The sequence below is a fragment of the Mytilus galloprovincialis genome, chromosome 10 (assembly GCF_965363235.1).
Source record: "Mytilus galloprovincialis chromosome 10, xbMytGall1.hap1.1, whole genome shotgun sequence".
In the NCBI taxonomy this organism is placed as follows: Eukaryota; Metazoa; Mollusca; class Bivalvia; order Mytilida; family Mytilidae; genus Mytilus; species Mytilus galloprovincialis.
The window spans coordinates 80,046,136-80,060,217 of NC_134847.1; the positions used below are offsets into that span (position 1 = coordinate 80,046,136).

Here is a 14,082-nt window from a genome sequence, read left to right on the forward strand (position 1 = left end):
TGTAATACCTACTTTTTCAAATCATTGTATTGATTCGGATTTTGAATTAAAAGAATTGTTAAAACCCCATAACGGCAAATATTTCTCAACTGTAAGGGGAAAGATGGATAGTAAATCCCACATCATGGATGCAGGTTTTTAACTGTTAATATTGTGATTTCACATGAATAAGGTTGAAATCAAATTTATCTATACACAAACAGTTCTAGGGGTATAGGTTTTGTTCATTGTTGAAGGCCATACTGTGACCAATAGTGGTTAACCTCCTACATCATTGGGTCTCTGCTAGAATTGTCTCATTGGCAATTATACAACCTCTTCTTATTTTCATATATAAATATGACAACCAGTATAATCAATCACAGATCAATTTATCAAGCTCTAAAAGATAGTCCAACCTAACTTATTTCCAGACTGAGTCATAGTTTTTTATATTCAAAACAAGAATTTTCTGATTTTCTTAAAATTTTAATAAAGAGTAAAATGATTGAAGCAATATGATAATAAGCAATCAATTACATACTGTAAATACATTGTCATAGATAGTTAAAAATATTCAAAATATTTAAACAAAATTGTTTTATAGAAAAAATTGAAAGACTTTTAGTGACCGATGTCAGTTACAGAAAAATTCATTAATTTGTCTAAAAATTCCTGCGATTATCATCAATTTGATAGACGGATTTGGGAATAAACAATATGTCATCAAATATTTTTTTTCAATAAATAGTAATTGACTTTCTTTCAATTTAACTCTTAACAAATATAAGTTTTAAGTTGTGTGGGAGCCAGTTCAGGCTTTTAACTTCACTGTCAGTTCAAAAACTTATTTAATATGAAAATTATCAGTGCAAGTTGCTTTCAAAAAGCATACAAACAAACTACATTGTAAAGAATGGTATAATATATCACAGATTCTTATATATAAATAACATAATTCAAAATCATAAATATAGAAATATAATGTTTTTAAGATAAAACAACAACACAAACATGTAAATATATCACATCTATGTAAACATAACACAAAATAAAAGATTTCTAAATTTAAACAAACTTATTTGAAATGCATAATTCTCACAAATTTTAAATTTTGATAACATTGAGCTCTATATTTATAGCAAACCCTGTAACATACATCATTATAAAATATATCACATAAAAGCTTTAATACTGATGATTAGCAAAAAGATATTGAATAATAAAAGCAGATATTATAAAATCAAATAAGTTATTCAACACACAAAATTTTAAATCATATTCTATAGAGCATTCTGACAGAATAAATTAGGATTTGTTTTTTCTCAGAATTCAAACTGAAGTAATATTTTCGATTATAAAAAAGAAAAAAATAGATATAAGATTGTAATATCAATATTCAAATACTGATAACGTTAACAAAACATCAATTGTCATGAAACATATAACATTGATTTCTTCAGTAACATAACAATTATTTCACATACTGTCAGATGTCAATTTATAAAAATCTATATGTCTCAGGCTTCATATTAAAATATCTTGTTTGATCATATGTTTCTTTTTCCAGAATGAAAAAAAATTAAAAAAATTAGGTTTTTGAACTTCATTAATGAATATATTAGAAATAAGTACAATTTAAAGACCATTTGTGATTACTGTGTCAATATGAAAACCATGGTGCATTGTTGAAGGTAAACTTGTGAAAAAACAAGAAACTATTATTTGTATGTAAAAAACTGGTCTGAAAATGTTTAAGCTAGTATGGCCAAATACTCAAACCCAAGTCATCTAGGGAAGACAGAACCTTGTCTTTTTCTTTACCTAATTTTGTTATATTTCAATAACAAACACGAAATTCCATATTTGAACAAAAATAATATTTTATCACAACATAAAGTTCATTCTCTTGGTGTAGACAGATTTTCTGTTTCAAAACAACATCTACATAACTCAATATAAACTGTGTAAAACATTTATCACAAAACTGAATCAATCATACATGGCATATATCTTATATAAACACATAAATATCTTATATAATTATATAAATAATTGAGCAAATCATAGAGGTAAATTTGTATTTTATGAATACAAGGATAATATAACTATTGTGCATTTTTGTATTAAAAACTGTGAGATATACAGATTCATAATAGAATAGAAGGGAATTTTCATGAAAAGGACAATCTAGAATAGGTATAACGTTTCAAAAGGGCAGTTTGCAAAAGATAATAGATGGAAGATATTTGAAGGTTACACAGAAACTGACAACATATACTATGCCACTGTCATTGTGAGCACTAATTTGACACTAACAACCAAAATCTATGTGAGCATAAGTTTATAGTCCTTTGAAAAAAATATGAATTGCCTTACTTATATATATATGGCAGTATTCTATCTTGAAAAAAGTCTTTATATGAACTCATTTTGTAAATTATATTACATACATCTTAGTTGGCTACTTAAAAATTTGAAAAAAGAAATACTGATAGTCTAAAGCAAAATGCATTGCACCAAATGATTTATTAGATTTGATTAAGAAAAACATGCAGAAAGAAAAATTTTCTATTTTTTTTCAAGCTTTGAGGAAATATATAATCAATGTAACATAAGCATTTCAATCGATATCAAAAATATAATACTATTTCATGATACCATGTAAGTTAAGAAAAATATCTGATAGGATGTCATAATACTGATAGGAAAACTATGGCAGAACATTGCTATATAAATGGCAGCCAAAACAGATGACATGGCAGTGGTAGCGCATCGTTACTTTTTGGTGGCAGCTGCCACTTCCTCATTGTGTTGTATAATGTTCAGCGGTGTGGCAGGTTTCCATACATCTAAATTTTTCACTACATTGATTTCATTTTCTTTCTGTTTTCTTTTCTCTACTTCTCTAAACGTGTCTCTATATAAAAAATGAAACTAGTTAGTAAAAAATTTCTGATTACATTTTTGCATTCATGCAATTTTTATGTACTGGTGTACGTTTAAATTTTTTCCTTACTTTATTCTAAATAAAAAATATATAAAAAATGGTTATTAAAATTTAAGTTTGAAAGAAATATATAAAAAAAATTCAAATAAGGTTAATAAACAGATTTGTTAACTATCCAAAACAACATTTAACTCAATAAAACAGTCATATATCATCATGAGACACACAGATATGTAATTATATATTGGATATATTAATAATATAAATCTTTGTAAACATTGTTTAATGGATATCAATTTGCTATAACAATATTTTATTTTCAAGTTTATGTTGATGCAAACAGTATAACAAAAATACTCCAAAGACAATGTGGTTCTGTTGTTTGTTTAATGGGACAAACATGTAAACAGCATTATAAAGCAACAGGAAGTTCATCAGAAAAGATACCATGAAAATAAAAATGGGCAGATAACTCAATTTTCATATTTTTGGGTTTTTTTCCCCAATAATTTGGCAGTTATCCTGTAATGTTAAGATATGCCCAATTAAACATTCAGGCAATAAAAACCGAAGTATGAAGTGTAAAATAATTTCAATAACTTAGACTTAAGTATTGAATAAAAGCTTTTTTCAATTCTTTCTGCATTAAAATCAACTATTAATTGTAAAATGTATAGCTTAATTTAACTTGAATTATTGCAATATAAATTAATTCTTATAGTTGCATTTAGATACAGTATAATTAACTAATCTGATTAAAACAAAAATTTTTGTTGGAAGTCAAATATAATAAAGAAAAGAAGTATGTTTATGCCGACATTATAAATGCTCCCCACTGTCTGAGTACCTTCAGCGTCCTGGTAAAAATTGGTTTTAACTTTTGTGCCTTAACTTTTTGGGCTACAATAATAGAAATTTAACATAATTGAACAATTAGCATAATCCTATCAAATGGTACTATTTGTCTGAGATCTTTGCCTTGAGTTCTGTTTTCAAATAGAGATACATTATATGATCACAAGCGAGAGTGTGCTTGTACAAAATAAACAATCACTATACACTACCAATAGAAATGTGTCTCTAGAACAATATTTATATACTGTAAACTTCTATAAACCATGCAGTTGTCGATCATGCTATAATAATACACTGAAGAACAAAAGTTTCACAAAGAAGTAAGAAGTTAATTAGTCAAAAGTTAGATGAAAAATATATGTTACATTCACCAAGATTTTAAAATTTCTTATTTTTCAAAAAAGAGCATAGCAAAGTAAGAAAATGCAGTATTCAAATTGCCACCAGTTCGAAAACCCCAGTGGCTTTAGGAAAAAGACTGTTAATATAAATAAATTGTAAATCAAGAGGAACATGCAATAAAGAATCACAATAAAAAAACCAAAGTATAACATGTGAAAGAGGTAAAGTGCATGCTAAAAGATTATACTACAAATTCATGCTAATAAGAAAGATATGGTACCTTTTGACGGATGGTAAAGGCTGGAGGGGTACGAATGTATCTACTTGTTTTTTGCCAAAATTAGCACTGCAACAAACACACAACACATGGTAAGCAATATAAAACACATACACAAGGTTAAATTGGGAATGGTTTTGATGTTTGGTATACCAGGAATTTATCATTTTTCACATATGTAGTCACACCTTTCATTGAGTAAATGAGCAAAATGGTTTATATTTTTCTGATAGCAAAATTGCTCTTCAAAAGTTTTCTTCTAATTACAAAGAGCACAGTACAATTAAATCATTATAAGAAGCAGATGGACTCACAGCATTTCTAATACAGATCCAAGCTATTTTGTTGAACATTGGTATTTTGTGTTACTTGTCTTCAATAATCTAACAATTCAGATGTCAATAAATTCCTGGTCTACCAAAAGGAGACTGAAATACAACTGGTATTAATATGTTTATAACATTCAACACAAGGATAAAACACAATATAAGTATCTTCTACAAAGGGATCAGTGTTAGGAATTCTCTAATACTTGACATTGTTTTTATTTTTTTCAAAATAACATTTTGTTTTAAAATATCATTAATGAAACATTTTTCAATAATTGTAAACATTCATTAATTTTTACTTCTGTAAAGCATTAATTATTTGATGGGACAGTTAAAACAATTTCAGAAGTAAAACTGAGAGTGCGTATTATTTTAACACAAATTATTTTTTACAGATATTATAAAAAGTAAAATATTAAAAATAATGATCTCTAAGGAATATTCAAATCCAAAGGTCCCTTATCAAATAGTTGGCCTGTTATATTGATGTTGGTTTTGTAGCTATCATTAGACCTAATTATTAGTATCTATTAACTTCATTTTAAATAAAATCTCATATCTAATTAAAAAAAATTCAAATTATCAGAAATAAATTCAATTGGAAATAAATAAATTTTAAAATATGTGAACCTTCATCCCCCAAAAGATAAGAAAAAAGAATGAATCTATTTACAATAGAATTTTTCAAAGAAGCAACCATATCTCCAAAAATATTCTATAAACCATCAAAGACTAACTATATTATTTATAAATGACCCCCTTTCCTATAAATGTAGTTCTCTACAGGAACTTACTGGTCATGTATGTGGACAATAGATGGCCACGGTTTATTCCACCTATATATTCTACAAAGTCAATCAAAGCAGTATTTTATATTCCATTTGTATAAATAAAATGTGTCTTCATTCTATTTTTTTTTAATAAAAATGCTAGATTAGGCATGACTTTTTTTTTATTACATTCCAGACAAATTCTTTCTGAGGGAGAAAAGGAAAATTGATGATTTTACATGCTTAATTCTTTACAAAATAAATAATTGGAGAAGGTGTCCATGGGACGGGACAATGCTCAGGCTATATATAAAATTATAAAAGGACATATAAACTTAAGAAGAGTAAAAATTTAACCACTCAAAATCAAACTAAATATCAATTTTGTGGTAATGAGCATTGTGTATAAGTTTCATTAGGCCAATTAAAAATATATGTGTGGTTCCAGTAACCCTACTGTCCCTACTTTTTCGACTTAAAAATAGCCTACCCTAAAGATTTTATTGTCATTTTTCATTAAGCACTGTTCAAGTCAGAATGTTGCTCCCATAGACTCAATGTAAAAAAAACCCATAAAATAAAAAAAAATCCCTACCCTCCTACCCTAACTTTTTTTCAGATAAAACTGGAACCACACATACTTTTTTATTTGGCCTTACCTTTGGTTGAGGCCAATATCTGTTAGAGAAGAGGAACCATATGAGACTTACATACTGATTTACAGACAGACAAGGGTAACACTTATAGCCCATACTCTGCGACAGGGGCATACAAATTGGTCTTTGTGATATACTTTTTTTTGCAGTTGATGAAGCTATTAATTTCATTACTATTTCTATTAAAAGGCCACAAAAATCAAACCCTTTAAAATGTAGGTACTATATATAGCAAAAATGGGAAATCTAGTGACAAAACATTACCTCCCCTGTAAACACAGAAATTTTACTCTTTTCTCTGTGTGTCTCTTTTTAGCAGGGATGCTATTAATAATAAATTCACATGAAAATGCTCTGGTAAAAAGTAACAATAAAATAAGATTAAAATAAAACTAAACACTATATAATTATGTTATCATTTTATTTTTGAACCTGCAGAGATGACTTATTTAACAAATAATTTCTTTAAATTGTACGATTGTTGATCAGAAATAATTTTTGATCAGTATTATCACCCGCATTGTTTTATTATTAATTTTTTTTTTACTTCATCATAAGAAGAGTGAATTTTCTATTGTTTTCCCTCATCTGTTTACCCACTGGTTATATACATTGTAAGAGTTTATAGAGGTTTAATAATTAAAACAATAATGCTATGAATGTATAAATATAGGCAAAGAATGTTAAACTGAAAACATTTTCAATCAAACTTAATTATGTTTTAGTCAAAAGATGTCATTTATATGATTAAATGAACCGATTTTAAGTGAGGTCACCAACTGCCTATTAAATATTTCATAATATTGTGAATTCATTAGACAAGGGAAGTATATCCTTTACAAAAGGATAAGAACTGGGATACTGGAATGACTAATGTTACAACACACAGAAGACACAAACAAATGTATGTTAATACACAGATTGTAACTACCTGACAGTGCTACAAAAATAAAATGTATAGAATGATAGTTATCTCCCTTATTACACCTGAACTCTTTTCACAAAAAAAAAATTGGATTGTTTTCACAGATTTATTAACTGTCCCCATTGAAACCTTATTATGTTTACCTATAACTGACATAGAAGTACTTGTACAACAAAGATAAATATATATGAATAAATAATTACCCGAACTGAGGGAGTGGAAGTGAAGATCCCACTCGATGGAAGCCAGAACTATATTCTGGAGCTTGATAATTCTTGTCTCCCTCAGAGGCATAGGGTAAACCATTCCTCTTATCTATGGTTACTTCTGTAAATAAAAAAACAAACACATGAATTTTTCTCAAGAAGATGGTATTTTACTGACAAATTTATCCCTTCAGTTTTCAAGACATTTAACTTTTTTTAAAGCCTCTATTCTCACAACCAAATAACATTATGATTTTTGATAATCAGGTCAAAATACTCAATTTCATAAAGAAATTGTTGTGTTATTAATATTATACAAACCTATTTCATTTGGCACCTCACATGAAAATTTACACAGTTATTTTCCATTTTCCCCATGATTTTTAACATTTTAAAGCATATTTGACTTTGTGTCAAACCCTTCCCTAACCTATTCAGTGTTGCAGCTTAAAAATTACCCCTATCAAATGTCAAACAAACTTCATTTCAACTTAGGCCACAATTAAAAATATTTTGGTTTGCCCAAACCCTACCCAAGGTTGAGACAGCTGGTAGGTAGGTAGGCATTTTTTTTTTTTTAAAGAAATTTACGTATCGGATGTTTATTAGTCTTCATGCCTATCTGATTAAAAAAAAAACTTCTTCAAATCAGGACAATAAAAGAAATTGAGTAGGCAGCTTTTTTCTGGGTAGGTAGGGTTTGGGCAAACAAACCTATTCTTTTTTATGGCCTTAATAAAAAAAAGATTTGGTGTAATTGCCAATGAGACAACTCTTCACAAAAGACAAAAAGACAAAATGACACAAGACGTTAACATCTATAGGTCACATACAAAATGTATGGTCTTCAACAATGAGCGAAGCCCATACTGCATAGTACAAATGTAAGCTAAAAGAGCCCTGATATGACAAAGCTGCATTATTTAATAGTATTACCCCTTCTGCCTTTACCATATAACATTTTATGTGTTATTTCATCAGAGGAAGTGTCTGTTGCTCTATGAACGCCATTAAATGTACATTTCATTCCTTTATTGGACAGTCCAGGGTCTAATAGCCACTCATTATCTGACCTCCTGTAAGTAACTGAAATATACACAAACATTTACTCATTATATCTACAGGGAATGAATATCAGATGTAACATACATGTACAACAACCGTTTTTAGGCCCTATGATTTTAAGTTTGATATGTGTTTTAAGGTTGCTGTCTCACTGAAGCATACTCCAAACCTCTTTAATTCATACTTACATCAGATCACTTATTTGTATTGTGGATTCATTATTATTTCTAGGATACAAATCTTCATAGATTTTGTTGGTATAAACTAGACCATGCATTTTTAAAAATGTTTTATGAAGAATAGATCTATGAAAATTAGTACTTTAAATACATGTAGTTTTATACAGATCATGGACTAGATGAATATAAATTCGGAAGATCTACATTTGTTAATTTGAGTTGTTCAGTTGCTGTCTAACGTGTCTTATATAATCGTTTTTATAAACACAGAAATTACCAATCAATTCAGTTAATCTAATAAATGTATGAGGATATAATATTTCCCATAGAGTGAGTGCAGTAATTCTTGTACAAAATACAGGTACTTCAGCTTGCAAATAACACCAATATTGTTAGTTACACATAGTCAGGGATCTCCATGGCCTGTTTAACGATGGCGCCCCGCCATCGTTCAAATGTCTTGCGCCATCGTCAAATGACTTGCTCCATCGTTAAATTGTCTTGCGCCATCGTTTAAATTGTCTTCCGCCATCGTTCAAAACTTCATCGTTTTTTGTAGCCCGACGCCATTTTTTTTATCAATTATAATCAAATGCATGTAATTGCATAACCCTTAGGCTTATTATGTTTTAATCCAATACAGTTCTAGCGCCTGGGGGATATCCGGATTAAGATCGCTAATCACTTGTACCTGAGCTTATACAGGTAGATCAACAAACCAGACAGGAGAATACTATCTGAGGATAGACGATCCATTTGTCGAATTAAACAAATAAGTTTCAGCAAATGATTATGATAATTTAGATTAAATAAATAAATTAATAATCCAGTTACAAGGAAAACAGTTTAACAAGTCGAACACGTGCTTTATTTTGACTTACGCAATCAGCATCCCCCTTTTTTAAGAAGTACAAAATAAGACGCAAAACAGTAAATATTATTTCATCGCAAATAACTAGAGTACTGCTGTAACGATAATTTAGAATTACTTTAAAAGTTTAAAAGTAAAAACTTAAATAATTCCTGTAAAGAAATATCGTATCGTAATTCCGAATTCATTTCGTATATTACAATCAAATTGATACATCCGCGTTTCCGGTTTCTTTTCAGACTCGAAAGATGCATGTTGCACAGCATCAATTTACCAGATAAAGTCATTAAAAACCTTTTCATTTGTCAACTTTTGCTTTATAAATGTCTTTAACCTTTTACATAACCCGTACGAATCGTTCTGTTGTTGCTGCAAATCAGCCATACCGGTAATGGGATTTGAATTTGACAGTGTCCATGAAAAATAAGCTCCACATCATATGATTTTTAACCCCCATAACAATTACCAAAAATACAAAAAATCTACATGGGGACCTTCATGACAGCTTTTGGTCATTCTCAACTAAGGGGAGACCATGAAGACTTGGCATTTGAATGATTAAAAACAGCAATAAATGAAAATATTGATACTTCTAATTCTATAATGAAAATTCAAATAAATATAATTTAAATAAGCAATGAATTAGCATGTTCACCATTCCTTGTATGGAAGGATAAAATACTTCTGATCGCACTACACTGTACAGCGTAGACACGGTTCGTAATGGTGAAAGTTCCTCCATCGTTCAATTTTCATCCATGGAGATCCCTGCATAGTGCTAATTTTTTTTTATTTTTTTTAAAGTTTTGTCATGTCATAAACATGTAGAGTTAACTGATAGTACATGTAGTTGGTTGTTATTTATGTTTTATTGTCATTTTGTTTATTTTCTTTTGTTACATCTTCTGACATCGGACTACTCTTGAACTGAATTTTAATGTGGGTATTGACTCTGTTATGCGTTTACTTTTCTGCATTGGCTAGAGGTCGAGGGGGAGGGTTGAGATCTAATAAACGTGTTTAACCCCGCTGTAATTTTGCGCCTGTCCCAAGTCAGGAGCCTCTGGCCTTTGTTAGTCTTGTATGATTTTTAATTTTAGTTTCTTGTGTATAAATTGGAGTTTAGTATGAAGTCCATTATCACTGAACTAGAATACATGTTTTTAAGGGGCCAGCTAAAGGACGCCTCTGTGTGCTGGAGTTTCTCACTACATTGAAGACCAATTGGTGGCCTTCGGCTGTTGTCTGCTCTATGGTCAGGTTGTTGTCGCTTTGACACATTCCCCATTTCCTTTCTCAATTTTATCTTTGCCCAATTATTAGTAAATATCATCCATTGATTGTAGATTATACTTTTATACATGTTATATATATATATATCAGACCACTGAGTACTTACATGGGTATGGTCTCATAGCTTTCCAGTTCTCAGGGAAGATCTCTGCTGCTGGGTATTTTGGGTTCTGAGGATGATCTATATATTTCAGTTTGGAAGACCAATCTGGACCAGCTCTGTTTGTGATTAATAAAACATAGGTGTAACTCATCAAATTATTTGTAAATGCTGCATGTAGTATACAAGATGTACATAGTTGTTCTGTATTCCAATTTAATGGACTTCAATAGATGATTTGTGTCAATTTTTTTTTATTAAATGCTACTTCATAAAATACAATGTAAATGCAACTGTATCTGTCTTCATAGCTATCATGTTTTATGCTATGCTTAACCCAAACTGAATTTAATTAAAGTAATTCATGAACAAATTTGTATATAATACAGGTTTGTTTCTGACAATAAAACTGGATTTTAATCAAATAATAAAGTAAATGTTATCAGATGAAAAGTTTCACATTATTGAAAACCTTTTCATCATCAAGATGAAAATCAATGTAGCCCTAAGGGTTAACCATCTACATGTACATAACGATATTATATCAAGATGTTTGTGTGTGTGTTTTTCATTGTCGTTTGTTTCTTGTTGCACTTCAGCGTTTTGTTGTGTTGTTGTTTTCTCTTATACATTTGTAGATGGTGTGTTTCCCTCTGTACATGTTTAAGTTTGTAACTGGGATTTGTTTTCTCTCAAACGATTTATGACTTTTGAACAGCAACATACTACTGTTGCCTCCATTTGAATAAAAAAAACCTGCCAAGGACAAAATGTGTCTGAAATAAATAAGAATAATTAGATGGTGCAAGATATAACTTACTCTGAATATTGAACCTGTACATTTTGGTTGTGTGGTGTCCATTCATCATAGAATCCATACCCGTGTGGTATATATCGTCTACCTCTAGGTTTATATGGTCCATAATCAGTACAAATATTCTGTAGCTGTGGGTAGTGTCGCTTTTCACGTTCTGCAATAAAAAAAAATCAACATGTTTTTAGATCTATATAATTTATGGTTACTATTTAACTGTACATACACTGTATATTTATAAACACAGCCTTATTTACATGTATTTCTAAAAAAAGTAATGATCTTTTAATTACAAATCAAAATAATCTGACTGTTATTCTGATAAGACTGTTTTAACGTTTTATACATGCATTGTGTACGTGAATGATGTCTATAAATATGTGTTAAATCTTTTATTGTAAACACTGTTTGGTGACTCAAACAATCCAAAACACATATCAAAATGACCTTAAGAGCTATGTATTCGCAGCTACATTTGTACTTCTAACACTGCATAGTTTGCCCCCCCCCCCTTTTTTTTCTCAAAATCATGGATCTGCATCTCCTATATTGTCTATATACATCTGGCTATATTGTCGATAGAAAGCTCAATTGAACTGGTGTCACGTTTTTGATTTGTGTACCATGTACATTCTAAATGAAGATTATTTGTTTATTATTTTTTATACCTGGAGGAATGTCAGCTGGATCAGCTGATTAATTAATATTAATTTTACCTTTCTTTCCCGGTCTTCCAATTTCTGTTGTTACGTGCAACATTTTGTATCGTTTTTACTTAAACGTTTGAACCTAAATATTGACTCTCGTTACATATTGATTTTACTTATAATTAATTCGTGTTCTTTTGTAAACATGTAAACAAAAGTTTAAACACCGCCATGTGCCGGAAAGGAAGCCGTGACCTTGGTGATTTACACGCATGAACAGGTACTTTCACTCACGACATCTGACGGACGTTTCACTCTTAATTGATTTCAGGAAAAGTAACTCTAAATAAAAAACCTTTCAAAAATATAGGTTTTATCAAGGATTTGTATAGTAAGACTCTTAATATACAAATCATTGGTTCTAATAGTCCAAGGTTTTAAAAACAACATATTCCGAAACTAGCTGAAACATGTTTTTTTCAGAAGCTTTTAATATAAACTAGTATTAATTCGTTGACAGCACGCAATAATATTTTTGTTAGACAGATAAATCATGAATAATAAAATTGCACGTATGTCTGTTGTTTTTGTTACTGTATTTTTAATGTATAAATTGGGACCAATGCAATACATCATTGTTTAAGTTAAGTCCAATAATAGTTTCCCCCTCCTCTATATTATGTTTAATATTCTAACTTTTAAAAATATCATATTAATTTATTTATTCCAGTTATACATTTATTTATCTATAAAGAAAAAGATGACGGTGTCAACTTAGTTATGCTTTAATATTATCATCAGGGCACCCTGATTGTGATTGATTTTTCTTTAAATAAAATATGTTTAAGCATATGTCTATCTGGTTTCATACGCTATGCCCAAGTTGACTTGAAAGGCAATAATTAGCTACAAAAACATAAACCTCCCTCATTATTGACAATTTAGAAACAGAAAGATGGATAAAAGTAATACAAAGGGAAAACTTGAATACCAGAAATGTGCTAATTTGATATATAAATGGCGAATTAATATACATATTTTTGAAAAAACCCACCGCTTTAAATGTGTTACCCGTTAACCGTTTGACGTTTTTTTTTTTAAATTAACGCCTCTGAAATTTTTGTTCAATGTCTATTTAACGAACAACGCTGATTGATAATACTTGATTTAGTGACATCTATAATAAAAATATGTAAGATTTCGATGTTTTTCCCATCAAGTTACCCCGACTTGATCGATTTAAGAAGATGTGGTATGAGTGCCAATGCGACAACTCTCAATCCAAGACACAATTTGTAAAAGTAAGCCACGAAGGCTCATGAAATCGAAATAAAGTTATTAAAATTATGTATAATCAAATTGAGAATGGAAATGGGGAAAGTGCCAAAGAGACAACAACCCGACCATAGAAAAAAACAACAGCAGAAGGTCACCAACAGGTCTTCAATGTAGCGAGAAATTCCCGCACCCGGAGGCGTATTTTCTAAATAAGAATTATGTGATTATGAATTGTAAAAAAATCTCACTTTGTTCCTTTAAATTATAACATTCTGAAATAATCATGGCGAAAAACTGTTGGTTGCAGTCATAAAATTTCCCGCGACAGAACAAGTATAACATTGACATTTGCTACCCACAACTGAAAATGCAGCCCCCTCTGCTCGGCCATTTATCTCTAACATGAAACTCAACAATAGCGTCCTTGTAAGAAACAATTAAACCCTAGTTATGAAGCCAAGAAAAACAGTTTCCTTGGCAGCTACACTCAGTTATTTTTAAATATTTGTATAAAGGAAACCCGGTAAAACAAAATCTCAATAAAAA

General features: G+C 29.8%; 1 protein-coding gene across 6 annotated transcripts in view; it reads right to left on the bottom strand.

Annotated features, from left to right (window-relative positions):
* Nucleotides 1-447: 447 nt before the first annotated feature.
* The window catches only part of LOC143048528 (spermatogenesis-associated serine-rich protein 1-like), a 63,503-nt gene continuing 49,868 nt past the window's right edge, over nt 448-14,082 (bottom strand). Inside the window, exons 1-7 of one of the 6 annotated variants that reach the window (XM_076222230.1) lie at nt 12,328-12,523; nt 11,618-11,768; nt 10,804-10,916; nt 8,226-8,375; nt 7,287-7,410; nt 4,407-4,472; nt 448-2,899 (exon numbers count right to left, since the gene is read on the bottom strand). In XM_076222230.1, the coding sequence (XP_076078345.1) occupies nt 2,758-2,899; nt 4,407-4,472; nt 7,287-7,410; nt 8,226-8,375; nt 10,804-10,916; nt 11,618-11,768; nt 12,328-12,370 (789 nt within the window). In that variant the 5' untranslated portion in view covers nt 12,371-12,523 and the 3' untranslated portion in view covers nt 448-2,757. Of the gene's footprint in view, nt 2,900-4,406; nt 4,473-5,507; nt 5,578-6,186; nt 6,483-7,286; nt 7,411-8,225; nt 8,376-10,803; nt 10,917-11,617; nt 11,769-12,327; nt 12,525-14,082 lie in introns of those variants that run through there. The other 5 variants (XM_076222229.1, XM_076222232.1, XM_076222231.1 and 2 more) reach the window with 5 other exon arrangements.